This window comes from Ranitomeya variabilis, chromosome 1, assembly GCF_051348905.1.
Source record: "Ranitomeya variabilis isolate aRanVar5 chromosome 1, aRanVar5.hap1, whole genome shotgun sequence".
NCBI lineage: Eukaryota > Metazoa > Chordata > Amphibia > Anura > Dendrobatidae > Ranitomeya > Ranitomeya variabilis.
The window spans coordinates 799,779,484-799,806,785 of NC_135232.1; the positions used below are offsets into that span (position 1 = coordinate 799,779,484).

Below are 27,302 nucleotides of genomic sequence, written 5' to 3' on the forward strand. Positions count from 1 at the left end.
ACACTGTAGACACACACCACTTTGCTGTCAGTACACATCATTCACACCGTGTGTGGCAGATCACCAAACAGAAAAATCGTCAGCTCCACCTGTAGCCTAAGGACATATTATATTTATTTACTTTGCAGCGAGACATTTAATATTTTCTTTACTACCGGTAACAGACACATTTATTTTCTCCTGGATTTTGCTGCCTTTTTTACTTGATGCTGTAATAAGAATTTTTCACTAGCAGTTCTTTCATTTTGAGTACGGTAGTTTTATTTAGAATTCTTTGGATGGTGATATCACTTTAAGAACTGTTATTTTTTATTAATCCAATGAGATTAACAGATTTGTCCTATTTAGCAAATAATTCTGTGAAGAATGCCAATATCTTCAGGTGCAGAAGGACATGTTGGACTTGGTGTAGATAGATCTATAAAATGGATTCCAGAAGGAGGAGAAGATTATCAAGCAGTACGGATAAGCAACTCGTATCTTCAAAGGTAAGGAGGCCTTAATAATCCAAAGCATAATTATCAAACATACACACACGTGTGTTCTTCACGGATCGATTATGACATAATAGTCATGATGATTGAACACAATCCAGTAAATCATGCTCTAGTTATATGTACATATTTATAAATACAGTAGTGTATACACCTTAAACTAATAGAAAAGCTGTGGCAACGCTTTATAGGCATAGACTTCACCATACTTATTACCTATACGTTACCTCTTATTCTTTCATGCTTCAATAGCTAGCACGCATTGCGTAAGTGCAATTTTTATCTTTATCATGCCGCTCAATAAATTGTTATTGTAAATTCCCTTAGGTAAAGACAATTTTTGTGCTTTTATATTGGATCTATCATTGGGTAGGAATTTTTACTAAAATAACTGAGTCAATATCACAAAATGGTGTCCTAAATTATTGTACCCATAATATATTTGGGTTATTGTACCATAAAAATACTAAATTCATCACATAGAATCGTTACCCGCCAAATGAAATCAATGGTAACTAGGTTACATTTAGATATAAAGCAATCAATATAGCAAAACCTCCCGAAGAAGCAGTGCAAAACGCGCGTCGGGGCAGAGGGACACCCGGGTATCCACCACGCGCATACCACTTGGTAAAGTATTCCCAGTTATTGTTACTTTTTGTACACCTGAATTGATATGTAGTGCAGCTTATACCCTTTATATAACATCAACATTGAGTTCACAGCATTTATGACACATTATTTCCTGTTGTCTGAACATGACATGCTTTTTATTGCAGCCTATGTCAGTACAGGGTTAATACTTTGTTGTATCGTCTTAGTTTGCTGCTTATTTTGCTATATTCGTTTGATTGCTTTATATCAGATATGTTTTTTTCTTATGTGTGCATGCTTAGCACTTTATAGTATTTATATTTATTTCAGGATTTTGTCGTGCAGGCATGCTACTGAAGGTCTGTAATAGTCAGCTAGACATGAGGGAGGAGGCAAATCAGCTAAATTCAAGGGGTATACATGACCTGGTTGGCAGGGAGCTGTTGTGAACTCTGTTTTCGGGGTCCCTCTTGTGGTCACTGGTGGTATGGTGTGACTTTTGCTTTGGGCTCCCCCTGGTGGCTTTGTTTGTTATCCTGCTGGTCTCTGGCTATCAGCTGGTTCGTTATCCTCTGGGAGGTTCCTATATAGCTCTGTTTCACTTCCACTTGTTGCCGGCTGTCGATGTAATCAGTGCTACTCAGACTCCTTCTGACTACCTCGCTCCCAGTCCATCCAGGACAAGCTAAGTTTTGTTTGCTCATTTTTTGATCAGCAGTGTTTATCATGTTTTCTTGTCCAGCTTGCTAAAATGTGATTCCCTCGCTTGCTGGATGCTCTAGTGGACTGAGTTTCTCCCCACACACCATTAGTTGGTGTGTGGGTTCTTGAAATCTCAGGATGGATATTTTGTAAGGGTTTTTTATTGATCGCATAGACCCCTGCTCTATTTTCTGCTTTCTAGTACTAGTGGGCCTCTTTTGCTGAATCTGATTTCATCCCTACGTATGTGCCTTCTTCTTACTTCACCGTTAATATTTGTTGGGGCTTCTATATCTTTGGGGATTATTTCTCTGGAGGCAAGCGAGGTCTTTCTTTCTCTTTAGGGGTAGCTAGTTCCTCAGGCTGGCTCGAGACGTCTAGGAATTTTTTAGGCACGTTCACCGGCTACCTCTAGTTGTGTTGGATAGGTTCAGATTTGCGATCAGTCCAGTTACCATCTCCCTAGAGCTTGTCCTTAGTTTATGCACTTGCTGGTCTATTCGTGATCCTCAGCCACTAAGGATCATAACAGTACAGCCGGCCACAAAGTGTTAATTGCATGGCAGAAGCAGGAGAAAAGAAGCCTTGAGAAATTTTTTTTGTTTTTTGTTGTTGCTGTGTGTCTAGCTGCTGTGGCTAGCTTCTCTCCTCCTCTTAATCTTAGTGTGGCTCTGAGTTCAGCTGCTGACATGGATGTCCAGAACTTGGCTTCCAGTCTGGATCATCTTGCTGCTAGGGTTCAAAGTATTCAGGATTTGGTTGTTCACAGTCCTATGTCAGAGCCTAGAATACCTATTCCGGAGTTGTTTTCTGGAGATAGATCTAGGTTCCTGAATTTTAGGAACAATTGTAAGTTGTTTCTTTCTTTGAAACCTCGTTCCTCTGGTGATGCCGTTCAGCAAGTTAAGATTATCATTTCCTTTTTGCGTGGTGACCCTCAAGATTGGGCCTTCGCATTGGCGCCAGGGGATCCTGCATTGCTTAGTGTAGATGCGTTTTTTCTAGCCCTTGGATTGCTCTATGAGGAACCTAATCTTGAGAACCAGGCTGAAAAAACGTTATTGGCCCTCTCGCAGGGGCAAGATGAGGCAGAGGTGTACTGCCAGAAATTTCGGAAATGGTCGGTGCTTACTCAGTGGAATGAGTGTGCCCTGGCTGCAAATTTCAGAGAAGGTCTTTCTGAAGCCATTAAGAATGTCATGGTGGGGTTCCCTATGCCTGCAGGTCTGAATGAGTCAATGACTCTGGCCATTCAGATTGATCGGCGTTTGCGGGAGCGCAAACCTGTGCACCATTTGGCGGTGTCTTCTGAACAGACACCTGAATCTATGCAATGTGACAGAATTCTGACCAGAAGTGAACGGCAAAATTATAGACGGCAAAATGGGTTGTGCTTTTACTGTGGTGACTCAGCTCATGTTATCTCAGCATGCTCTAAGCGCAAAAAAAAGGTTGATAAATCTGTCACCATTGGTATTTTACAGCCTAAGTTCATTTTGTCTTTTACCCTGATTTGTTCCCTGTCATCTTACCCGGTTAATGCTTTTGTAGATTCAGGTGCCGCCCTGAGTCTGATGGATTGGTCATTTGCCAGGCGCTGTGGTTTTGATTTGGAGCCTTTAAAATTCCCTATTCCACTAAGGGGAATTGATTCTACACCATTGGCTACGAATAGACCTCAGTACTGGACACAAGTGACCATGTGCATGACTCCTGTTCATCAGGAGGTGATTCGCTTTCTTGTACTGCATAATTTGCATGATGTCGTCGTGTTTGGTCTACCATGGTTGCAGACTCATAATCCAGTCCTGGATTGGAAAGCTATGTCGGTGTCAAGTTGGGGTTGTCAGGGAATTCATGGTGACGCTCCTGTGGTGTCAATTGCGTCGTCCAGTCCTTCTGAAGTCCCTACGTTTTTGTCAGACTACCAGGATGTATTTGAGGAGCCCAAACTCAATTCTCTACCTCCTCATAGGGACTGTGATTGTGCTATAAATCTGATTCCTGGTAGTAAGTTTCCTAAGGGACGACTTTTCAATTTATCTGTGCCGGAGCATGCTGCCATGCGGAGTTATATAAAGGAGTCTTTAGAGAAGGGACATATTCGCCCGTCCTCATCCCCTCTTGGTGCAGGATTCTTTTTTGTAGCTAAAAAGGATGGTTCCCTGAGACCCTGTATTGATTATCGCCTTTTGAATAAAATCACGGTCAAATTTCAGTATCCTTTGCCATTGTTAACTGATTTGTTTGCTCGCATTAGGGGGTCTAGTTGGTTCACCAAGATAGATCTTCGTGGTGCGTATAACCTTGTGCGTATAAAACAGGGTGATGAATGGAAAACTGCATTTAATACGCCTGAAGGCCATTTTGAGTACTTGGTGATGCCTTTTGGACTTTCTAATGCTCCTTCAGTCTTTTAGTCCTTTATGCATGACATCTTCCGTGAATATCTGGATAAGTTTATGATTGTGTATCTGGATGATATTCTGTTTTTTTCGGATGATTGGGAGTCTCATGTTAAGCAGGTCAGGATGGTCTTTCAGGTCCTGCGTGACAATGCTTTATTTGTGAAGGGCTCAAAATGTCTTTTTGGAGTCCAGAAGATTTCTTTTTTGGGTTTCATTTTTTCTCCTTCTACTATTGAGATGGACCCAGTCAAGGTTCAGGCTATTTATGACTGGACGCAGCCTACATCTGTTAAGAGTCTTCAGAAGTTCTTGGGTTTTGCTAATTTTTACCGTCGCTTCATAGCTAATTTTTCTGGCGTTGTTAAGCCTTTGACGGATTTGACCAAGAAGGGTTCTGATGTGACTAATTGGTCTTCTGCGGCTGTGGAGGCCTTTCGGGAGCTGAAGCGTCGGTTTTCTTCGGCTCCGGTCTTATGTCAGCCAGATGTCTCACTTCCCTTCCAGGTGGAGGTTGATGCTTCCGAGATTGGAGCGGGGGCTGTTTTGTCTCAGAGAAGCCCCGATGGCTCTGTGATGAAGCCATGTGCTTTCTTTTCAAGAAAGTTTTCGCCTGCCGAGCGGAATTATGATGTCGGTAATCGGGAGCTGTTGGCTATGAAGTGGGCATTTGAGGAGTGGCGACATTGGCTCGAGGGAGCTAAACATTGTGTGGTGGTCTTGACTGATCACAAGAATTTGATTTATCTCGAGTCGGCCAAGCGGCTGAATCCCAGACAGGCTCGTTGGTCGTAGTTTTTCTCTCGTTTTGATTTCATGGTCTCGTACCTGCCGGGTTCGAAGAATGTGAAGGCTGATGCTCTTTCTAGGAGTTTTGTGCCTGACTCTCCTGGAGATTCAGAGCCGGCTGGTATCCTTAGAGAAGGGGTGATTTTGTCTGCCATCTCCCCAGATTTGCGACGTGTGCTGTAAGAGTTTCAGGCGGATAGACCTGACCGCTGTCCACCGGAGAGACTGTTTGTCCCGGATAGATGGACCAACAGAGTCATCTCCGAGGTTCATTCTTCGGTGTTGGCGGGCCATCCTGGAATATTTGGTACCAGAGACTTGGTGGCCAGGTCTTTTTGGTGGCCTTCCTTGTCGCGGGATGTGCGTTCCTTTGTGCAGTCTTGTGGAATTTGTGCTCGGGCTAAGCCTTGCTGTTCTCGTGCCAGTGGTTTGCTGTTACCTTTGCCTGTCCCGAAGAGGCCTTGGACGCACATTTCCATGGATTTTATTTCAGATCTCCCTGTCTCTCAGAGAATGTCTGTCATCTGGGTGGTGTGTGATCGTTTTTCTAAGATGGTCCATTTGGTGCCCTTGCCTAAGTTGCCTTCCTCCTCCGAGTTGGTTCCACTGTTTTTTCAAAATGTGGTTCGTTTGCACGGGATTCCTGAGAACATTGTTTCTGACAGAGGATCCCAGTTTGTGTCTAGATTTTGGCGGACCTTTTGTGCTAAGTTGGGCATTGAATTGTCTTTTTCGTCGACCTTCCATCCTCAGACGAATGGCCAAACCGAGCGAACTAATCAGACCTTGGAGACTTATTTAAGATGTTTTGTTTCTGCTGACCAGGACGACTGGGTTACTTTTTTGCCGTTGGCCGAGTTTGCCCTTAATAATCGGGCTAGTTCTGCTACTTTGGTTTCTCCTTTTTTTTGTAATTCGGGGTTTCATCCTCGTTTTTCCTCGGGTCAGGTGGAGCCTTCTGACTGTCCTGGAGTGGATGTTGTGGTGGATAGGTTGCATCAGATTTGGAATCATGTGGTGGACAATTTGAAGTTGTCACAAGAGAAGGCTCAGCTCTTTGCCAACCGCCGTCGCTGTGTGGGTCCCCGACTTCACGTTGGGGACTTGGTGTGGTTGTCTTCTCGCTTCGTTCCTATGAAGGTCTCCTCTCCTAAGTTCAAGCCTCGGTTTATCGGTCCTTATAAGATTCTGGAAGTCCTTGGCCCTGTGTCATTCCGTCTGGACCTCCCGGCATCATTTGCTATTCATAATGTGTTCCATCGCTGGTTGTTGCGGAGGTATGTGGTACCTGTGGTTCCTCCGGTTGAGCCTCCTGCCCCGGTGCTGGTTGAGGGAGAATTGGAATACGTGGTGGAGAAGATCTTGGATTCTCGTGTTTCTAGACGGAGGCTCCAGTATTTGGTCAAGTGGAAGGGCTATGGTCAGGAGGATAATTCTTGGGTTGTCGCCTCTGATGTTCATGCGGCCGATTTGGTTCGTGCCTTCCATGTGGCTCATCCTGATCGCCCTGGGGGTTTTCATGAGGGTTCGGTGACCCCTCCTTAAGGGGGGGTACTGTTGTGAACTCTGTTTTCGGGCTCCCTCTTGTGGTCACTGGTGGTATGGTGTGACTTTTGCTTTGGGCTCCCCCTGGTGGCTTTGTTTGTTATCCTGCTGGTCTCTGGCTATCAGCTGGTTCGTTATCCTCTGGGAGGTTCCTATATAGCTCTGTTTTACTTCCACTTGTTGCCGGCTGTCGATGTAATCAGTGCTACTCAGATTCCTTCTGACTACCTCGCTCCCAGTCCATCCAGGACAAGCTAAGTTTTGTTTGCTCATTTTTTGATCAGCAGTGTTTATCATGTTTTCTTGTCCAGCTTGCTAAAATGTGATTCCCTCGCTTGCTGGATGCTCTAGTGGACTGAGTTTCTCCCCACACACCATTAGTTGGTGCGTGGGTTCTTGAAATCTCAGGATGGATATTTTGTAAGGGTTTTTTATTGATCGCATAGACCCCTGCTCTATTTTCTGCTTTCTAGTACTAGTGGGCCTCTTTTGCTGAATCTGATTTCATCCCTACGTATGTGCCTTCTTCTTACTTCACCGTTAATATTTGTTGGGGGCTTCTATATCTTTGGGGATTATTTCTCTGGAGGCAAGCGAGGTCTTTCTTTCTCTTTAGGGGTAGCTAGTTCCTCAGGCTGGCTCGAGACGTCTAGGAATTTTTTAGGCACGTTCACCGGCTACCTCTAGTTGTGTTGGATAGGTTCAGATTTGCGATCAGTCCAGTTACCATCTCCCTAGAGCTTGTCCTTAGTTTATTCACTTGCTGGTCTATTCGTGATCCTCAGCCACTAAGGATCATAACAGGGAGCGTCCCAACGCACGTTTCACGTTAGCTTCTTCCGATGGGGATGTAGTAAAATGAGAAAAAATTATTTATATGCTCTGGATATTTATCCATTTTTGAATATGCTTATGGCATGGGTATAGTAATTCCTGTGTGTGTGTATTTATCCACTGAATTCTTTTAAACAGTTGTGTGTTATTATTTGTTAAATCAATTTTTTTTTTAATTTTTACTTGGCATGTGCTTCAGTTATTTGTAGGTAGTATGTTATTTTGGAAGCGCCATTTGAAATTGAGTCAATATTGTGCAATTACAGGTGCTTCTCACAAAATTAGAATATCCTCAAAAAGTTAATTTATTTCAGTTCTTCAATATAAAGAGTGAAACTCATATATTATATAGAGACATTACAAACAGAGTGATCTATTTCAAGTGTTTATTTCTGTTAATGTTGATGATTATGGCTTACAACCAATGAAAACCCAAAGTCACTATCTCAGTTAATTAGAATAAATAACAAAAAACACCTGCAAAGGCTTCCTAAGCGTTTAAAAAGGTCCCTTAGTCTGTTTCAGTAGGCTCCACAATCACGGGGAAGACTGCTGACTTGACAGATTGTTGTGAATTTGGATTCTGGGCTCCCCCGGTGGCCGCTTGTGGAATTGGACTTGTCATCCTCTTTCCTGTTTCACCTGGTTCCATCAGTAGTGGGTGTCGCTATTTAAGCTCATTTCTCTGGTGGTTTCTTGCCGGTCAACAATGTTATCTGATGCCTCTCAGTGCTTGTTCCTGCTTCTAGACAACTACTAGATAAATTGGACTTTTGTCCATGTTTTGTTTTGCCTATTTGTTCCAGTTCACAGCTGAAGTTTTGTTACTGTGTCTGGAAAGCTCTCGTTGATCAGGGATTGCTACTCTGGCGTTATGAGTTAATGCCAGAGTTTAAGGTAATCTCTGGATGGTGTTTTGTTAGTGTTTTTCTGCTGACCATGAAAGTATACTATCTGTCTTCTGCTATCTAGTAAGCGGACCTCAAATTTGCTAAGACTATTTTCCTGCTGCGTTTGTAGTTTCATCTGAACTCACCGTCATTATATGTGGGGGGCTACTGTCTTCTTTGGAATATTTCTCTAGAGGTGAGCCAGGTCTTATATTTCCCTCTGCTAGCTATTTAGGTCTTAGGCCAGAGCTGGGCATCTAGCGATAAATAGGAAATGCTACCTGGCTATTTCTAGTTGCGCGGCAGGCTTAGTTCATGGTCAGTATAGTTCCATCTTCCGAGAGCTTGTCCCTCTATAGGCTTGCTATGATCTCTGCCTGCAGAGATTATGATAGTTTGACCGGCCAATAAAGTGTTAAAGACCCAGGTTGAGAAAGGAGAGTTATAAGAAGTCTGCTGGAATTTTTTTTTTTTTTTTTTCCTCCAGTCTGCCTTGCTGCAGTCTTTTTTCTCTCTCTCCTCCTAATCTCTGTATGCTCTGTGTGCACCTGACAATAATGGATCTCCAGAGTGTAACTGCGGGTTTGAATAATCTCATCACGAAAGTACAAAATTTACAAGATTTTGTGGTACATGCTCCGGTATCTGAGCCGAGAATTCCTTTGCCGGAGTTCTTCACAGGGAATAGAGCTAGCTTCCAGAATTTCCGAAATAATTGTAAGCTTTATTTGTCCCTGAGGTCTCGTTCAGCTGGAGACCCTGCTCAGCAGGTTAGGATTGTGATTTCCTTGCTCAGGGGTGACCCTCAAGATTGGGCCTTCTCATTGCCAGCAGGGGATCCTGCGTTACGCGATGTGGATGCGTTTTTTCTGGCCTTGGGCTTGCTTTATGAGGAACCTCATTTGGAACTTCAGGCAGAAAAAACTTTGATGGCACTATCTCAGGGGCAAGACGAAGTTGAAGTTTTCTGCCAAAAATTCCGTAAATGGTCTGTGCTTACTCAGTGGAATGAGTGCGCCTTGGCGGCAACTTTCAGAGAAGGTCTCTCTGATGCCGTTAAGGATGTTATGGTGGGGTTCCCTTTGCCTGCAGGTCTGAATGAGTCCATGACAATGGCTATTCAGATTGATAGGCGTCTGCGGGAGCGCAAACCGGTGCACCATCTGGCGGTGTCTATGGAAAAGACGCCAGAGAGTATGCAGTGTGATAGAATTCTGTCCAGGAGCGAGCGACAGAATTTTAGACGGAAGAATGGATTGTGTTTCTATTGTGGGGATTCTACTCATGTTATATCAGCATGCTCTAGGCGTACAAAGAAGCTTGATAAGTCTGTTTCCATTGGCACCATTCAGTCCAAGTTTATTTTGTCTGTAACCCTGATTTGCTCTTTGTCATCCATTGCCACGGACGCCTATGTTGACTCTGGCGCCGCTCTGAGTCTTATGGATTGGTCCTTTGCCAATCGTTGTGGTTTTAATTTAGAGCCTTTGGAGACTCTTATTCCTCTGAAGGGGATTGACTCCACCCCATTGGCTAATAATAAACCACAATACTGGACACAAGTAACCATGCGTATCAATCCGGATCACCAGGAGATTATTCGTTTCCTGGTGCTGTATAATTTACATGACGATTTGGTACTGGGATTGCCATGGTTGCAGTCTCACAACCCAGTCTTGGACTGGAGAGCAATGTCTGTGTTGAGCTGGGGATGTAAGGGTATTCATGGGGACGTACCTTTGGTTTCTATTTCGTCGTCCATTCCCTCTGAAGTCCCTGAGTTCCTCTCTGATTATCAAGACGTCTTTGACGAACCCAAGCTTGGGTCGTTACCTCCGCACCGTGAGTGCGATTGTGCCATAGATTTGATACCGGGTTGTAAATATCCAAAGGGTCGTTTGTTTAATTTGTCTGTGCCGGAACATGCTGCTATGCGGGAATATATAAAGGAGTCTTTGGAAAAGGGACATATTCGTCCATCTTCTTCTCCCTTGGGAGCTGGGTTTTTCTTTGTCTCAAAAAAAAGACGGCTCTTTGAGACCATGTATTGATTATCGGCTTCTGAATAAGATCACTGTTAAGTATCAATACCCATTGCCATTGCTTACTGATTTGTTTGCTCGTATAGAGGGTGCTAAGTGGTTCTCTAAAATTGATCTTCGTGGGGCGTATAATTTGGTGCGGATCAGGCAGGGGGATGAGTGGAAGACCGCATTTAATACGCCCGAGGGCCACTTTGAGTATTTGGTCATGCCTTTTGGTCTTTCTAATGCCCCTTCAGTTTTCCAGTCTTTTATGCATGATATTTTCCGCGATTTTCTGGATAAATTTATGATAATATATCTGGATGATATTCTGATTTTTTCTGATGACTGGGACTCTCATGTCCAGCAGGTCAGGAGAGTTTTTCAGGTTCTGCGGTCTAATTCTTTATGTGTGAAGGGGTCTAAGTGCGTTTTTGGGGTCCAGAAAATTTCCTTTTTGGGGTATATTTTTTCTCCCTCTTCCATTGAGATGGATCCCGTCAAGGTGCAAGCTATTTGTGACTGGACTCAGCCCTCCTCTCTTAAGGGTCTTCAGAGATTTTTGGGCTTTGCCAACTTTTACCGCCGATTTATTGCTGGTTTTTCGGATGTCGTTAAACCACTGACTGATTTGACCAGACAAGGCGCTGATGTTGCTAATTGGTCCCCTCATGCTGTAGAGGCCTTTCAGGAGCTTAAGCGCCGTTTTGCCTCTGCCCCTGTGTTGCGTCAGCCTGATGTGAATCTGCCTTTTCAGGTTGAGGTTGACGCTTCGGAGATCGGAGCTGGGGCAGTGTTGTCGCAGAAAGGTTCCGACTGCTCCGTCATTAGGCCTTGTGCCTTCTTTTCTCGCAAATTTTCGCCCGCAGAGCGGAATTATGATGTTGGGAATCGGGAGCTTTTGGCCATGAAGTGGGCGTTTGAGGAGTGGCGCCATTGGCTCGAGGGGGCTAGGCATCAGGTGGTGGTATTGACTGACCACAAAAATTTGATTTATCTTGAGACTGCCAGACGCCTGAATCCTAGACAGGCGCGCTGGTCTTTATTTTTTTCTCGCTTTAATTTTGTGGTGTCATACCTACCGGGTTCTAAGAATGTTAAGGCAGATGCCCTTTCTAGGAGTTTTGACCCGGACTCTCCTGGTAATTCTGAACCCACAGGTATCCTTAGGGAGGGAGTAATTTTGTCGGCCGTTTCTCCTGATCTGCGGCGGTCCTTGCAAGAGTTTCAGGCGGATAGACCGGATCGTTGTCCGCCTGATAGACTGTTTGTTCCGGATGATTGGACCAGCAGAGTCATCTCTGAGGTACATTCTTCTGCATTGGCAGGTCATCCCGGAATTTTTGGTACCAGGGATTTGGTGGCAAGATCCTTCTGGTGGCCTTCCCTGTCACGAGATGTGCGAGTCTTTGTGCAGTCATGTGACGTTTGTGCTCGGGCCAAGTCTTGTAGTTCTCGGGCTAGCGGACTGCTGTTGCCCTTGCCTATTCCTAAGAGGCCTTGGACACACATCTCGATGGATTTTATTTCAGATCTGCCTGTTTCCCAGAAGATGTCTGTCATCTGGGTGGTCTGTGACCGTTTCTCTAAAATGGTCCATTTGGTTCCTCTGCCCAAGTTGCCTTCTTCTTCTGAGTTGGTTCCTCTGTTTTTTCAGAATGTTGTCCGATTGCACGGTATTCCTGAGAATATTGTTTCTGACAGAGGTACCCAATTTGTGTCTAGATTTTGGCGGGCATTCTGTGCTAGGATGGGCATAGATTTGTCTTTTTCATCTGCTTTTCACCCTCAGACTAATGGCCAGACCGAGCGGACTAATCAGACCCTTGAGACATATCTGAGGTGTTTTGTCTCTGCTGACCAGGATGATTGGGTTGCTTTTTTGCCATTGGCAGAGTTCGCCCTCAATAATCGGGCCAGTTCTTCCACCTTGGTGTCCCCGTTTTTCTGTAATTCGGGGTTTCACCCTCGATTTTCCTCCGGTCAGGTGGAATCCTCGGATTGTCCTGGAGTGGATGCGGTGGTGGAGAGATTGCATCACATCTGGGGGCAGGTTATGGACAATTTGAAGTTGTCCCAGGAGAAGACTCAGCGTTTTGCCAACCGTCATCGTCGTGTTGGTTCTCGGCTTTGTGTTGGAGATTTAGTGTGGTTGTCTTCTCGTTTTGTCCCTATGAGGGTCTCTTCTCCTAAGTTTAAACCTCGGTTCATCGGCCCTTATAGAATATTGGAGATTCTTAATCCTGTTTCTTTCCGTTTGGACCTCCCTGCGTCCTTTTCCATTCATAACGTTTTTCATCGGTCGTTATTGCGCAGGTATGAGGTACCTGTTGTACCTTCAGTTGAGCCTCCTGCTCCGGTGTTGGTTGAGGGTGAGTTGGAGTACGTTGTGGAGAAAATTTTGGACTCTCGTGTTTCCAGACGGAAACTCCAGTATCTGGTCAACTGGAAGGGTTACGGCCAGGAGGATAATTCTTGGGTCAATGCATCTGATGTTCATGCTTCTGATCTTGTTCGTGCCTTCCATAGGGCTCATCCTGGTCGCCCTGGTGGATCTGGTGAGGGTTCGGTGCCCCCTCCTTGAGGGGGGGGTACTGTTGTGAATTTGGATTCTGGGCTCCCCCGGTGGCCGCTTGTGGAATTGGACTTGTCATCCTCTTTCCTGTTTCACCTGGTTCCATCAGTAGTGGGTGTCGCTATTTAAGCTCATTTCTCTGGTGGTTTCTTGCCGGTCAACAATGTTATCTGATGCCTCTCAGTGCTTGTTCCTGCTTCTAGACAACTACTAGATAAATTGGACTTTTGTCCATGTTTTGTTTTGCCTATTTGTTCCAGTTCACAGCTGAAGTTTTGTTACTGTGTCTGGAAAGCTCTCGTTGATCAGGGATTGCTACTCTGGCGTTATGAGTTAATGCCAGAGTTTAAGGTAATCTCTGGATGGTGTTTTGTTAGTGTTTTTCTGCTGACCATGAAAGTATACTATCTGTCTTCTGCTATCTAGTAAGCGGACCTCAAATTTGCTAAGACTATTTTCCTGCTGCGTTTGTAGTTTCATCTGAACTCACCGTCATTATATGTGGGGGGCTACTGTCTTCTTTGGAATATTTCTCTAGAGGTGAGCCAGGTCTTATATTTCCCTCTGCTAGCTATTTAGGTCTTAGGCCAGAGCTGGGCATCTAGCGATAAATAGGAAATGCTACCTGGCTATTTCTAGTTGCGCGGCAGGCTTAGTTCATGGTCAGTATAGTTCCATCTTCCGAGAGCTTGTCCCTCTATAGGCTTGCTATGATCTCTGCCTGCAGAGATCATGATAACAGATATCCAGAAGGTAGTCATTGACACACTCCACAAGGAGGGTAAGCCACAAAAGGTCATTGCTAAAGAAGCTGGCTGATCAGAGTGCTGTACCCAAACATATTAATGGAAAGTTGAGTGGAAGGAAAACGTGTGTTAGAAAAAGGTGCACAAGCAACCGGGAGAACCTCAGCCTTGAAAAGATTGTTCAGAAAAGGCCATTCAAAAATTTGGGGGAGATTCACAAGAAGTGGACTGATGGAGTCATTGTTTCAAGAGCCACTACATACAGAGGTATCCAGGACATGAGCTACTGTACAAGTGTTGCATTCCTTGTGTCAAGCCACACATGACCAAAAGACAATGCGAGAAGTGTCTTCCCTGGGCCAAGGAGAAAAAGAACTGTACTGTTGCTCAATGGTTCAAGGTGTTGTCTTCAGATGAAAGTAAATTTTACATTTCATTTGGAAATCAAGGTCTCAGAGTCTGGAGGAAGAGTGGAGAGGCACACAATCCAAGCTGCTTGAGGTCTAGTGTGAAGTTTCCACAATCAGTGATGGTTTGGAGACCAATGTCATCTGCTGGTGTAGGTCCACTGTGTTTTATCAAGACGAAAGTCAGCACAGCCGTCTACCAGAAAATTTTAGAGCACTTCACTCTTCTTTCTGCTGACAAGCTTTTTGGAGATGGAAATTTCACTCTCTAGCAGGTCTTGGCACCTGTCCACACTGCCAAAAGTACCAATAGCTGGTTTAAAAACAACAGTATGACTGTGATTGATTGGCCCACAAACTTGCCTGACCTTAACCCCATAGAGAATCTATGGGGTATTGTCAAGAGGATGATGAGAGACACCAGACCCAATAATGCAGACGAGCTGAAAGCTGCTATCAAAGCAACCTGGGCTTCCATAACACCTCAGCAGTGCCACAGGCTGATCGCCTCCATGCCACGCCGCATTGTTGCAGTAATTGATGCAAAAGGAGCCCCGACCAAGTATTGAGTGCATTTACTGAACATACTGAAAATCATTATTTAAGCTGGTATTATAAAGTATTTCAATTTACTGAGATAATGAATTTTGGGTTTTCATTGGCTGTAAGCCATAATCATCAACATTATCAGAAATAAACACTTGAAATAGATCACTCTGTTTGTATTGACTCTATATAATATATGAGTTTCACTTTTTGTATTGAACAACTGAAATAAATTAACTTTTTGATATTCTAATTTTGTGAGAAGCACCTGTATGTAATCATACCACTGTGCTGGTCTACAGTATATTACCCATCCTCATATGCATCTTTATTATTAGATTCCATATTGGTGCAGCAACAACGTAGATTTTATTGTACTTGCTTTGCATGTGCTATATATATTCTTTATTATACTTTTTTGTTCTTTCATTTATTTCCTTCACGTTCAACAGTGAGCACATATTGTGGAAACATAACTCTTGTCCTTACTACATGGTTTAATTTACTGTTATTGTAATTTTCCAAATGTCAGTAAACTTCCTCTTATGTTTATAATTTGAGATCTTTTCAGTTTGGTATGGGTTTTCATCATAACAGATTAGTTAATTATGCACAATTATGGTCTTGTCTTGTCATACTACCAAGCTGGATCACATTGTTTACCTTCGCATGTGTCTTCACCATCAGGCTCTGTGTTGTGTTGTTGTGGTGACAATGCTCTACACTCTACATATAGAGTGTAGTCACTGTCCCAATTGGGTACACCTTGCCGCGGTGGGACAGTTTATGCTTTTTTTAAATCAAAAACAGTGTTTACTAAGCACCCTATGTTAATTATTTAATGCACTTGCTTTTTTACTTATTTATTTTCATTAGGGTATATGCACATATTGTTTTTTTCTTTGGTTTTGTTTGTTTCCTTGGCCAGTGTTAACATGGTCTTACATCATGCATGTTTTCAAGTCATACTCTGACTCAGTTTTCTTTTTTTTTTTCTATAGTGTTTTCCTTGGTGGCCAAAAAGTTCAATTTTGGTCTCAACTGACCACAGCACCTTCCTCCAGACATTTGGGGAGTCTCCCACATGTCTTTTGGCAACAAAACAAGCCTTACAATTTTTGTGTACAAGTAAAGGCTTTTTTCTGCCCACTCTTCCATAAAGGCCACCTCTATGGAGTGTACGGCTTATTGTGGTCGTATGGACAGATACTCCAGTCTGTGCTTGTGTACTCTGCAGCTCCTTCAGGGTTACCTTTGGTCTCAATGCTCCATCTTTGATTAATGCCCTCCTTGCCTGGGCTGAAAGTTTTGGTGGGCGGCCCTCTCTTGGCTCCAGGGGATCATCAGAGATTGGGATATTTTTTTATAACCCAATCCTGACTTGTACTTCTCAACAACTTTGTCCCTGACTTGTTTGGAGATCTCCTTGGTCTTCATGGTGTTGTTTGGTTAGTGGTGCCTCTTGCTTAAAGGTATTTCAGCCTATGTGGTCTCACTTCACTTCACCAACTGAGACTATTTAGTGCTGATGCATCACACACAAATCGGACTACAAAAATATTTAAACACAGTTTGTAATGTAACAAAATAGGTAAACAGCCAAGGGGGAGAAGGTGGGTGAATACTTTCATAAGCCACTGTAGTTATTTTGCTGTCTGAAGTGAAAATTGAAACGGCACCCCTTCGCAGTGCAGTAGAAACGCAATTCTGTCTTTGTTTTGTTTTTCTTTAAAATGTATTCAGTGAACATGATTCTCCAGGTCCGTGCAATTACAGCTATACTAAGCTTTCATAGATTTTTTTTTAAATAAAATAAAGTGTATGATTTATGTTGCTATTTTTTGAGACCTACAGGTCTGCACATCTACAATATTTGTATTGTTCTGTCCATAGAGCGGTGACAAAGCTTGCTTTTTGCCTGGTGAACTGATATCTTTACTAATACCAAGTTCGGGTAAATAAGACATTTTGATTGCTTTTTACATCATTTTGTAGGAAGGTGACAAAAAAGCAGCCCTGGCTTTACTATTTTTTTCCTCCTTACTCTCCGGGTTGAGTTTTAGATGTTAATAATTTTGATAGATTGAACTTTTCTGTATGTGACCACAACAAATATTTTACATTTTTTTCATATCTTTATATTTAATGAGAAAATATATCACCAGATCCAACATTACTACTTGAATATATCACCAGAACCACCATCAGTACAGGAATACATCACCAGAACCATCATCATTATATGAATAAATCACCATAACCACCATGAATACATCAACAGAACCACCATCACTGCATGAATAAATCGCCAGAACTACTATTGCTACATGAATACATCACCAGTCACCTTAACAGCGTGGCTGCTGACCAGTGAGCTCAGTGACAGCTGGGAGATATTTTAGACTTCTGCCTGAGGTGACATTTCCTTTAGTTCTTTATTTTTTTCTAATCCCTTTTAACTTTAACCCCTTTATCACCTGAGATGTATCAATACGCTCGCTCCTGTGACCTGGTACTTATTGATCTGGGATGTATGGATATGTCCCGGTGATATTGCAGGCACAGAGGCTGTGTACGTAATCACTTCTTGGTGTCAGCTGATTCTGACAGCTGACACCTGTGGTGCAGTGACCCCTGTGGCAGCTAGGGGGCGCTGTGTGTGCTCCTTGGGATATGCATGGAGGCATATCTGTTGTGATAATGGTGGTGAAACAGTGACTGGCAGAATTGTGAGTGGCCGATATGTGTAGCAGAGGAAGTCTGCGTGGTAAGTCTGATGTAATGTGGTGTTCTGGGACTTGTAGTCCCTCAAGAGTTTGTGTAGTGTTGTATAATAGTCAAGGGAGACTTACTAGGCTAGTTGTGTGAGATGGGCGGGACAAACTAGCCACACATCCACACTCCCACCTGTGGGAGTGGTTAAGGGTATATAATGTGACCAGGGTGTGGGTCACATGTCCTGTGTGGTTCCAGTGTTTGGACCTGAGTGGTGAAGGTCCTGGAAGTACGTGTTGGATTTCCTGGGAGTAGGAATCCTGAAGAGCACATACCAGTGTGTTGGATTTCCTGGGAGTAGGAATCCTGAATAGCACACGGTGGGACTTTGCTATTGGTGGCATGGGTATTGGACGGTCTCAGCTGGGGATGGACATCCTGAATCGTACCCGGTCTGGCCACCTGTGTGATCCTGTGTAACCTGGGTGTTGGGAGGTCCTGGGAGTAGGACCGGATCCCTGAACAGCACGAGGTGAGGACTGGGATCTGCAGAGCCAGTGACAGCTACTGTGTGGGGAAGCTACAGTCCTTCGGTGGGTCTGGACTGACTAATGTGTGCCAGCCAGGCAAGTTGGTGATCCCTGTGAGGCAGCTTACCCGGAGTAGTGGACTGACAAGGAGTCAGAAGGTGGAGCAGGAGCTCCCGTCAGGTACTATACAGACTGTTGGTGCTTGTGATGTTCTATGAACTGTGTGGTCTCCCACGGCAACTGAACGGAGTGAGGTTCGGTGTGTTTAGAGTCTGCGACCCAGTGTCATATGCGCTGTATGTGACTTGGGACATTGGTGAACTGTTCAGCGTACGAACACCCATCGTAACTGGGCGAAGTGAGAGGTCCAGCATGTTTAGTGTCCGTGAGTCAAAGCCGTAAATGAAGTGTTTAAGATAAAGCTGCAAGTTAATATCACCAGTTGGTGCCTGTTGTGTTTCGTGAAATGTATATAATGAACTGTGCATAACCCGGTTTATGACACTTTAATAAACCGTATAGACTGTGTTTAAGTGAAAAATCATGCCTGACTACGTCAATCCCGTGCAAAGCGAGTGGCCCCCAATACACTCAGTAAGAGCAATCTTACACACCCGACACTCAGTGCCAGGAGCAGTTCCGCACAACTCCTGGCACTTTAATCCCCTAAATGCTGCAATTGAACTTGGTAGCAGCATTTCAGGAGCAGGGAAGAAAGTCCCTCTGACCATGGATCAGAGATCCCGCAACATCAACGCGAGGTCCCGATCGTTGCCATGGTGAGCTGATGTCATCATGACGACATTCGGGTCACCAGAGCTTGCAAAGTTGCTTGATCATGTTCAGAGCATGATGAAGAAACTTTGTCTGTCAGTACAGCGCTGACAGTTTGCATAGCATAGGGATGCTCCTAGTTTTTTCAATAAAAAGCATTTTTCAGCGTCTGACAGCTGCCAAAAATAAAAAAAAACTATATAAATCTGGTATCGCAACAAACCGAAGAATAAAGTCGCCATATCACTTATACCACATGAGGAACGGCATAAAAAAATAAAACCAATTCTTCCATTGCTACTGATTTGTTCATTCTGCCTCCCAAAGATCGCAGTAAAGCTCAACACACATTTATCCTGCGCTCTGCGCTGAGTGCTTACACTGGGGTTTCGGTGTAAATCTCTGAAATACGAGATTCAGACGGAACCCCCGTCGGAAGATTACCTATAATGAAGCAGATGGAGGAACTGTGGACACCACAGGACTTGTGATCCGGCGGTGCTTGTCTTTTACGGATTGCATAAAAGTGCCATTGGCCACAGTTTTGTGCACATCTGAAAAGAAGGACACCACTGAGCAGAGGCCAGACGGAGTCCAGAGTAACTCTGCTGCTTCATTATAGTGAATGGATCCTTTAGGGTTTCATCTGAATCACGTCACTCAGAGATTTAGATGGAAACCCCGATGTAAGTGCTCAGCGTAGAGTGCCAGATAAATATTATCCCAAACGTTATCTAAAATGTTCCTAAAAAAAGCTTCAACTCAATCCACAAAGAAGCAAGACCCCACTCAGGTCCATCATCTGTTAACAGAAACATAGGAGACTTCCACGTTACTGGTAGCACAAAGGCTTTGGAAAAGCAAATGGCTCCTCACCCCCTCAAATGAAATTCAGCAAATTCTGCGCTCCCAAATCCAAATGCCCCCCCTCCCTTCTGAGCCCCACAGTGTAACTAAACCACATACAGCTCTGGCAAAAATTAAGAGACCACTGCAAAATGTTAAGTTTGTCTGATTTTTCTCTTTATAGGTATATTTTTGAGTAAAATGTATATTGTTCTTTTATTTTATAAACTTCTGACAACATGTCTCCGAATTTCCAAGCAATACATTTTGTATTTTTTTTCTGAAAAAGAAAAATAGTCAAAATTAAAAACAAACAAACAGTGCTTTCAGACTTCAAATAATGCAAAGTAAACAAGTTCATAATCATTTAGAAACAACAATACTAATGTTTTAACTCAGGAAGAGTTCAGAAATCAATATTTTGTGGAATAACCATGATTTTTAATCACAGCTTTCATGCGTCTTGGCATGCTTTCCACCAGTCTTTCACACTGCTTTTGGCGTAAAAATTTAAGCAGTTGTTTGTTTGATGGCTTGCGACTGTCCATCATCCTCTTGATTACATGCGAGAGGATTTCAATGGGGTTCAGGTCTGGAGATTGGGCTGCCCATGACAGGGTTTTGATGTGGTGGTCTCTTAATTTTTGCCAGAGCTGTATAGTGTCCGCATGTTTAGTATTTCTGAAGCGATGAGTGCCCGCTTAACTTACGTGTGCATGTCTCCAGAAGCATAAGCTGGGCATAACGTTCTAGAGAAAACTGTTGACTACAATGGCAATTTTAATTTTCACTAGATGAATTCATTGGGGATTATAGTTTGTAAAATGAGTTTACATATCAGGGGTTTCTGTTGTTCAGGCAACTCATGGGCTCTGCCAATGTGACATGGCACCCTCAAACCATTCCAGCAAAATCTGAACTCCAATATGGCGTTTCTTCCCTTCTGAGCTTTGCACTGTGACTTAAAAGTAGTATTTGCCCACATATGGGGTATCGGCGAACTCAGAAGAAATTGGACAACAAATTGTATAGTGCAATTTCTCCTGCTACCCTTGTGAAAATAAAAAATTTGGGGCTAAAATAACATTTTTGAGGAGAAAATGTGATTTTTTTTATTTTTATGGCTCGACGTTATAGACTTCTGTGAAGCACCTGGGGGTTCAAGGTGCTCACCACTCATCTACATATATTCCTTGAGGGGTCTATTTTACAAAATTGGGTCACTTGTAGGGGTTTCCATAATTTAGGCACATCAAGGGCACTCCAAACGGGACATGGCATTAGCTAATGATTCAAGCAAATTTTACATTCAAAAAGTCAAATGATGCTCCTTCACTTCCGAGCCCTGCCGTGCGCACGAACAGTAGTTTTCTGCCATATATAAGGTATCGGCGTACTCAGAGGAAATTGCACAACAAATTGTATGATGCAATTTATCCTGTTACTTTTATGAAAATGCAAAATTTGGTGCTAAAAAACATTTTTGTGGGGAAAATGTGTTTTTTTTTTCACAGCTCAGTGTTAAAAACTTCTGTGAAACACCTGGGGGTTCAAGGTGCTCACCACACATCTAAATATTTTCCTTGAGAGGTCTAGTTTCCAAAATGGTGTCACTTGTGGGGGCTTTTCACTGTTTAGGCACATCAGGTGCTCTCCATAAGCGACATGGCATCCGCTAATTGATCCAGCAAATTTTGCATTAAAATAGTCAAATGGTGCTCCTTCTCTCCCGAGCTCTGCCATGTGCCCAAACAGTGGTTTTCCCCACATACTGTATGTGGTATTGACATGCTCAGGAGAAATTACAACAAATTTTGGGGTCCATTTTTCCTGTTACCCTTGTGAAAATAAAAAAAATGGGATCTAAGGTAAAGATTTTGTGATTTAAGGGCATAAGAATTCAAAGTTTGAAAATCGCAAAATTTTCCAAATATTTGCAAAATGTCAGTTTTTTCACAAATAAATGCAAGTTATACAAATTAATTTTTACCACTATCACGAAATCAATATGACACGAAAAACCAAAAAACAGTCTCTGAATCAGTAGGATCCATTAAAGCGTTCCAGAGTTATTACCTCATAAAGTGACAGTGTTTAGAATTGTAAAAATTGGCCAGGTTGGGGGGTAAAGGGGGTAAAGGGGTTAATACCATAGCAGAAAACCCCTAATGAATATTATATATATATATATATATATATATATATATATATATATATATATATATATATTTACTAATACTAAACCATTCTACCATTTTGTTATGAAGTTGTACTTGAACAAAACAATTACATGGAATGAGTCAATTATGTGTGTATAGAAACAGTTTTACAATGCATTTCTGTATTCCTAAGTTCTGCTAGTACATATGTTTGCATGCTAAAATGTGTTTGTAGAATCTTTAGTGTACTACAATTCCATATACACATTTATATTCTTTATTTTTATTTTTTTCAAACAGGCACCTTAATCAATATGGGGGCCAAGAAAAAATAAAAAAGGAAAACATGATTATGGTAAGTATGCAGCAATACATTTTCAATTCCAGTTTATTATTTCCTTGTTAAAAAATTTCACTTTGTAAGCTATCATTATCATGGAATGATGAACATTTCAAGGAAAATAATTCTCTCTTTCTTTCTCTCTCTCAATATATTTACTGTACTATGCAAACATTTTAGGTAGGTGTCGAAAAAATGGAAATAGAATTATTCATAATTTTTTTTAGCAATTAACAAAATGCAAAGTGAATAATTAAAAGAGAAATCTAAACCAATTCAATATTTGGTATGACCACCCATTGCCTTCAAAACAGCATGGAAATATTAATTCTTCTAGGTTCTGGCATAACTCTCCAAACGTTTTGAACAATCTCTTTTCCAAATTCCTTCAAAACCTGTGTGAAGGAATTTGGAAAGGATGCTTTCCCAACCATATTGGGGAACTAACCACAGAACTTCTGTGGATGTAGGCTTGCCCAAATGCTTTTGTCTCTTCATATATGCCTAGACATGCTTGATGATGTTGAATTCAGGGCTTTGTGATGGCCATATCATCACTTGACTCTTTACGCTGAAGCTAGTTCTTAATAACATTGGTTTGGGGTTGTTGTACAGCTGTAGACTATTTTTGTAACCAATCAGACACCTCCCTGATCCCTGATGATATTGCATGTTGGATAATTATCTTCCTGTATTTCTCAACATTAAGGACACCATCAATCTTGACTAAATCCCCAACTCTATTTGCTTAAATGCAGCCCCAAATTTGCAATGAACCTCCACCATGCTTCACTGTTGCTTGCAGACATTCATTATTGTACTGCTTTCAACCTCTTCAGAAAGCAAATGGCTTTTGGTTACAGCCAGACATTTAACATTTTGTCTCATCTGTCTAGTGCACCTTCTGCCATTTTTCTGTACCCCAGTTCCTATGTTTTCATGCAAAGTTTAGTCACTTAACCATGCTTCCACGTAGAAGGTATGGCTTTTGACCTCTTCATAAAGACTATTTCTAACTAGACTTCTCTACACAGTAGGTATGTGTAGCTAGGTACCATTTGTATCTGCTATTTCTTAGCTAATGGCACTGCTGGACATTTTCAAATTTTGAAGGAAATAGGGCATAATGTGTCTTTCATCTACTGTCCTAAGTTTTCTTGGCCGACCATTGTGTCTATGCTCTACAACGTTGTCTTTTTTTTTGGTGTCCTCAATGCTGAGAGATACAAGCAGAAACATATTGTATATCAACCATGAAATACCAACAGGGGGTGTCCAATTGGCTCTAATAATTACCTCAAACATACAGCCAACATCATTAACAACTATCTTCAGCATAAAGAAGAATGTGAAGTCCTGGAAGTGATGATATGACCCTCAGAGAACCTTGATCTCAACATCATTGAATCTGTTTGAGATTACATGAAGAGACAGAAAAATTTGCACAAGCCTAGATCCGCAGAAGATCTATGATTAATTTTCCAAAATGTTTTGAACAACCTTTCTGCCAAGTTCCTTCAAAAACTGTGTGCCAATCTCATTAGAAGAATTGATGATGTTTTTAAGTCAAAAGGTAAGTCTTAGAGAGCTGAAATTCAGTGTAAAACCTTCCAAAGTATGTTAGTTATCTATGTTCCAAATTTAGGTCAGATTTGTCAAATCATTTTGCTGTAAATGAATATTTGCTTTTGAACGCTTTTTTTTGCGAATATGTCAAGAACGCTAGGTCCTAGAGAGCTGAAACCCGGCCTGAAACCTCTCAAAGCACTCGATTTACCCATATGCAGATTTTGGGCAGATTGGTTAAGTCATTTGGCTGGAAATCAATATTTTATTTTGTATTCCGTATTTTTGGTGAATATGTTGAGAATGGTAAGTCCTAGAGAGCTGAAACCTGGTCTAAAACCTTCCAAAGCGCTTGTTTACCTATGTGCAAATTTGGTGGAGATTGGTCAAGTTGTTTGTCCATGAACAGAAATTCATTTTATACATACAAAGGAAGAGACATGTATTAAAGAGTGACTTTCATCAGTTTTTACATGTTAAACTGGTCACATCATTGAATAGTGTTTGCAGAGCTGAGCGAAACATAGTTTGTTTTTTTCTAATTTCTCATATCCATTGCGGAGATACTAACTTGTAAAATTTAGACTCCAATTTCAACTAAGACCAAGGGGATATTAGCAGAGATTTGTTTGCTTCTGGTGGGGGTTACTTTTTCCCACAAGCAGGAGTCATCATGCAGGGAAAAAAGGAACATGCCCCCAGAGAAAGTCAGACCCTGCTTTTCTGTGTCATATAGAAAGACTGATGTATGTACAAATCTTCCAGCAATTATTGTGCAGGGGAAGGAGAGCAGAGCTGTGTGTTATTATAAACACCTCTTGCAGCTCTCCTCTCACAGTACTGTCATCTTTGCTCTACACCATACACACTGACTGCAGTAAGAGGAGACCTACAGAGGTTTTTGTAATGACACGCAGCACTGCTGTCTTTACTCACTAATCTCACTGCTGGCACTTACTGTTATTACATGCTGGGAGGGGAATATAGAGTAGATGTGTGTCAGTACAAACACCTTTGTAGGTCTCCTCTCACTGCAGTCAGTGTCTGTTGAGGGGCAGAGCAGAGCTGACAGTGCTGTGAGAGAAAAGCTGCAAAAGGTGTTTGTAAAGACAAAGTAGAATAAAAAATAAGTAAAAATTCAAGTTTGTTCCATCTTCAGTAAATTACATAAGTGAATCACAAGTAATTATAAAGCAGGAAACACATGGCCTACACGTTTCAAACCCATTTTAGGTTCTTAATAATTTGCTATAATTAAAAACCTACAATGGGAAACCCGCAATAGGTTTGAAGCGCATATTTGTTATTATGTATCACACAATATCAAACAGGGCTGGTCATTAAGGGTTTAATATTTTCATGCTGTACAAACATCTAGAATAATATAACCCATATGAGCAGATACGTATGGGATAGCATCTTAGATATCTTTATATAAAGATGGAAACTCTATGGAGTAAAAATAAAAATGCCCGGCTTCATGGCCCTTGGTTTTAAAACAGCAGTCAGTATGTTGCATGTAGCAAAGAAAGCTGAAAATCTTGTAATCTTGTCATAACTTGGATAGCATAACGATTGTAAGATTGATACAAAATTATTACACAAAATTATGTAACTACGGTTTTGTTTTTTTACTTCTTATATTTTTTAGAGGAAGTCTCAAAGCCCTCAGAGAACACATGACATGCAGAACGGCGTGCACACAAACAAAGATGCAGATTTGTGTAAGTATTTGTACAAGATACAAAAAGGAGAATTTTTAGATTGGATCTGTCACCAGATTTTACAACAAAAACTGCATATAATGGTGACCTTATGAAGCTGATATATTTACTTTGAAAGTTCATGTCAGAATGGTTGTATAATCCTTATATTAAAATTAATCCAGCTATATTGTGTCCAAGTGTATTTAGTGTCAAAATACTGATACCTGCAGCTTGTACTGAGCTGCATGAGAACTCTGCAGCAGTAGGGAGGAGGGACACTGACAACTCGTCAATCAATCAGGATAGTTGGGAAGAGATCGAGTTTCAGCTTTCTAAAAAGTATTATATAATAATGTTATACAGCCATTCTTACATAAGTAATAATATAAACTGAAGGGACAAAGTAAAAAAAATATGTAAATGTTATTATATACAGATATTACAGAACAAAGAAGAAGTAAAAAAAGCAAAGTCCAAGACAGCCCAAAAAAGGAAACTAACGCCATAATTTATCCTTCGAATAACTCAAGAAAGATGGGGAAAGAGGATTCACATGCAGATGCCAACACGCACATGACGTCCACACAACAAGCGGAAAAGAAAGACATGTCCATCACAAATAGTCCAGCTAAAAAGTCAAAAGCATGTGTTCTCTTATAATGGGCAGATTCTCACATTGAGGCTGTGTGCGCACAATGAGTTTTTGGTGAGGTTAAAAAACGTAGCTTTTACAGTTCAAGCAAAGTGGATGGGAATTATAGAATCTCAGGCTCACTGTTTGTTTTTTTACTCACTGTAAGCTGACCTGCGGTGTGTATTTCTTATCAATTTCTCGTGCTGGTATGCTGAATTAAATATATGCAAATTTGTCCTTATGGGCTCACTCACACAAGAGCATACCACGGCCAAGTGGTAGCGAAGTTTTATCAAATAGCACTCAGCCCTATGTCATACTATGGGGCAGTGCAAATCTGTGCAAATTCCGTAGGTAAAATATGCACATGTGTTTTTATAGCATTTGCGCTGCGGAAATGCATCAAAGCACATGTATTCCGCACATGACTATATCAATAAAGTTTTGTCAAAACCAAATACCAGGAAGTATCAAAAACAAAGCAGCTTTATTTAAAACAAGACACAACGAGAGGTAAAAAAGGCAGAGTAAAAAAAAAAAAGAAAAAAGAAACAAATAAAAATGCATGTAAACAAAATGCACTAAAAAAGCAATGAAAAACACAAGTACCCTAATTTACATAATAGGTGCAGAAAATTTACATAACCAAAAACTCACCAAAAGCTCATCGTGGGAACGTAGCCTGAGCCCTCATGCTGACGTCCGTGAATCACAAAAGTGTTTTATTTAAGTTTTTCACAGATAGAACATGTACGCTTTAAAGTCTATGGGGCGGATAACATGTTCTTGTTTCTTTGTAGATTGTCTGTCTGCAAAAAAATCAGAGACATGTCCATTTTGTCGGAGTCTGAGCGCCAAATCAGCCTCACAAGTCTATGGGCCCGTGAGAATCATGGAGAGCACACAAATGGCATCTGTGTATCAGAGTGCAGGCTGTGTGCTGTCTGTCATTCACATTGTGGTGCAATTTTTTATTTATCTGATGGTAAAAATGGACACACCGACCAAATATTGACAAAATCTGATCCCGCAAACTGATAAAATTGGACATTTTTTTTTCACATTTGTGAAAAAAAAGCCCAGACTTCTGAATGAGACTTTCCTGACGTGACACACGAGATTCTACAAATGTGCAGCTTATGAAATACATGATAGGTTTTCTATTAATAACTACGATAAATATACTTTATACCAGGAAAATGTACATATATATTAATAACATGTATCCTGCAGATTATGTATGAATCATATTTTGTATTACTGTAACACTGATCTCTAAATGTAAATTTTGTGTAAATGTTGTTATAGGAAGGAGATGAATGTTTTTCAAGTGTATCATTGTGTGGGACTTTTATTTTAATACATTCAATATGTATTGAGGAGCACTGCAGACCAATCGGCAATCTATTGCCTATCCTGTGGCAATAGACACATTCATCATTGTGTAATAAAAAAAAAGTTAAGTCACTAGCTGCAGCGTT

The 27,302-nt window shown here is 41.7% G+C and overlaps 1 protein-coding gene across 1 annotated transcript; it reads left to right on the plus strand.

The window, feature by feature from the left end:
• Window positions 1–27,283, plus strand: LOC143768604 (uncharacterized). The gene is made up of 5 exons (XM_077257274.1): window positions 1–157; window positions 349–488; window positions 21,876–21,930; window positions 25,133–25,196; window positions 25,621–27,283. The coding sequence occupies exons 2-5, from the start codon at window positions 367–369 to the stop codon at window positions 25,845–25,847; spliced, it is 468 nt and encodes a 155-aa protein (XP_077113389.1). The 5' UTR covers window positions 1–157; window positions 349–366; the 3' UTR covers window positions 25,848–27,283.
• Window positions 27,284–27,302: the final 19 nt, after the last annotated feature.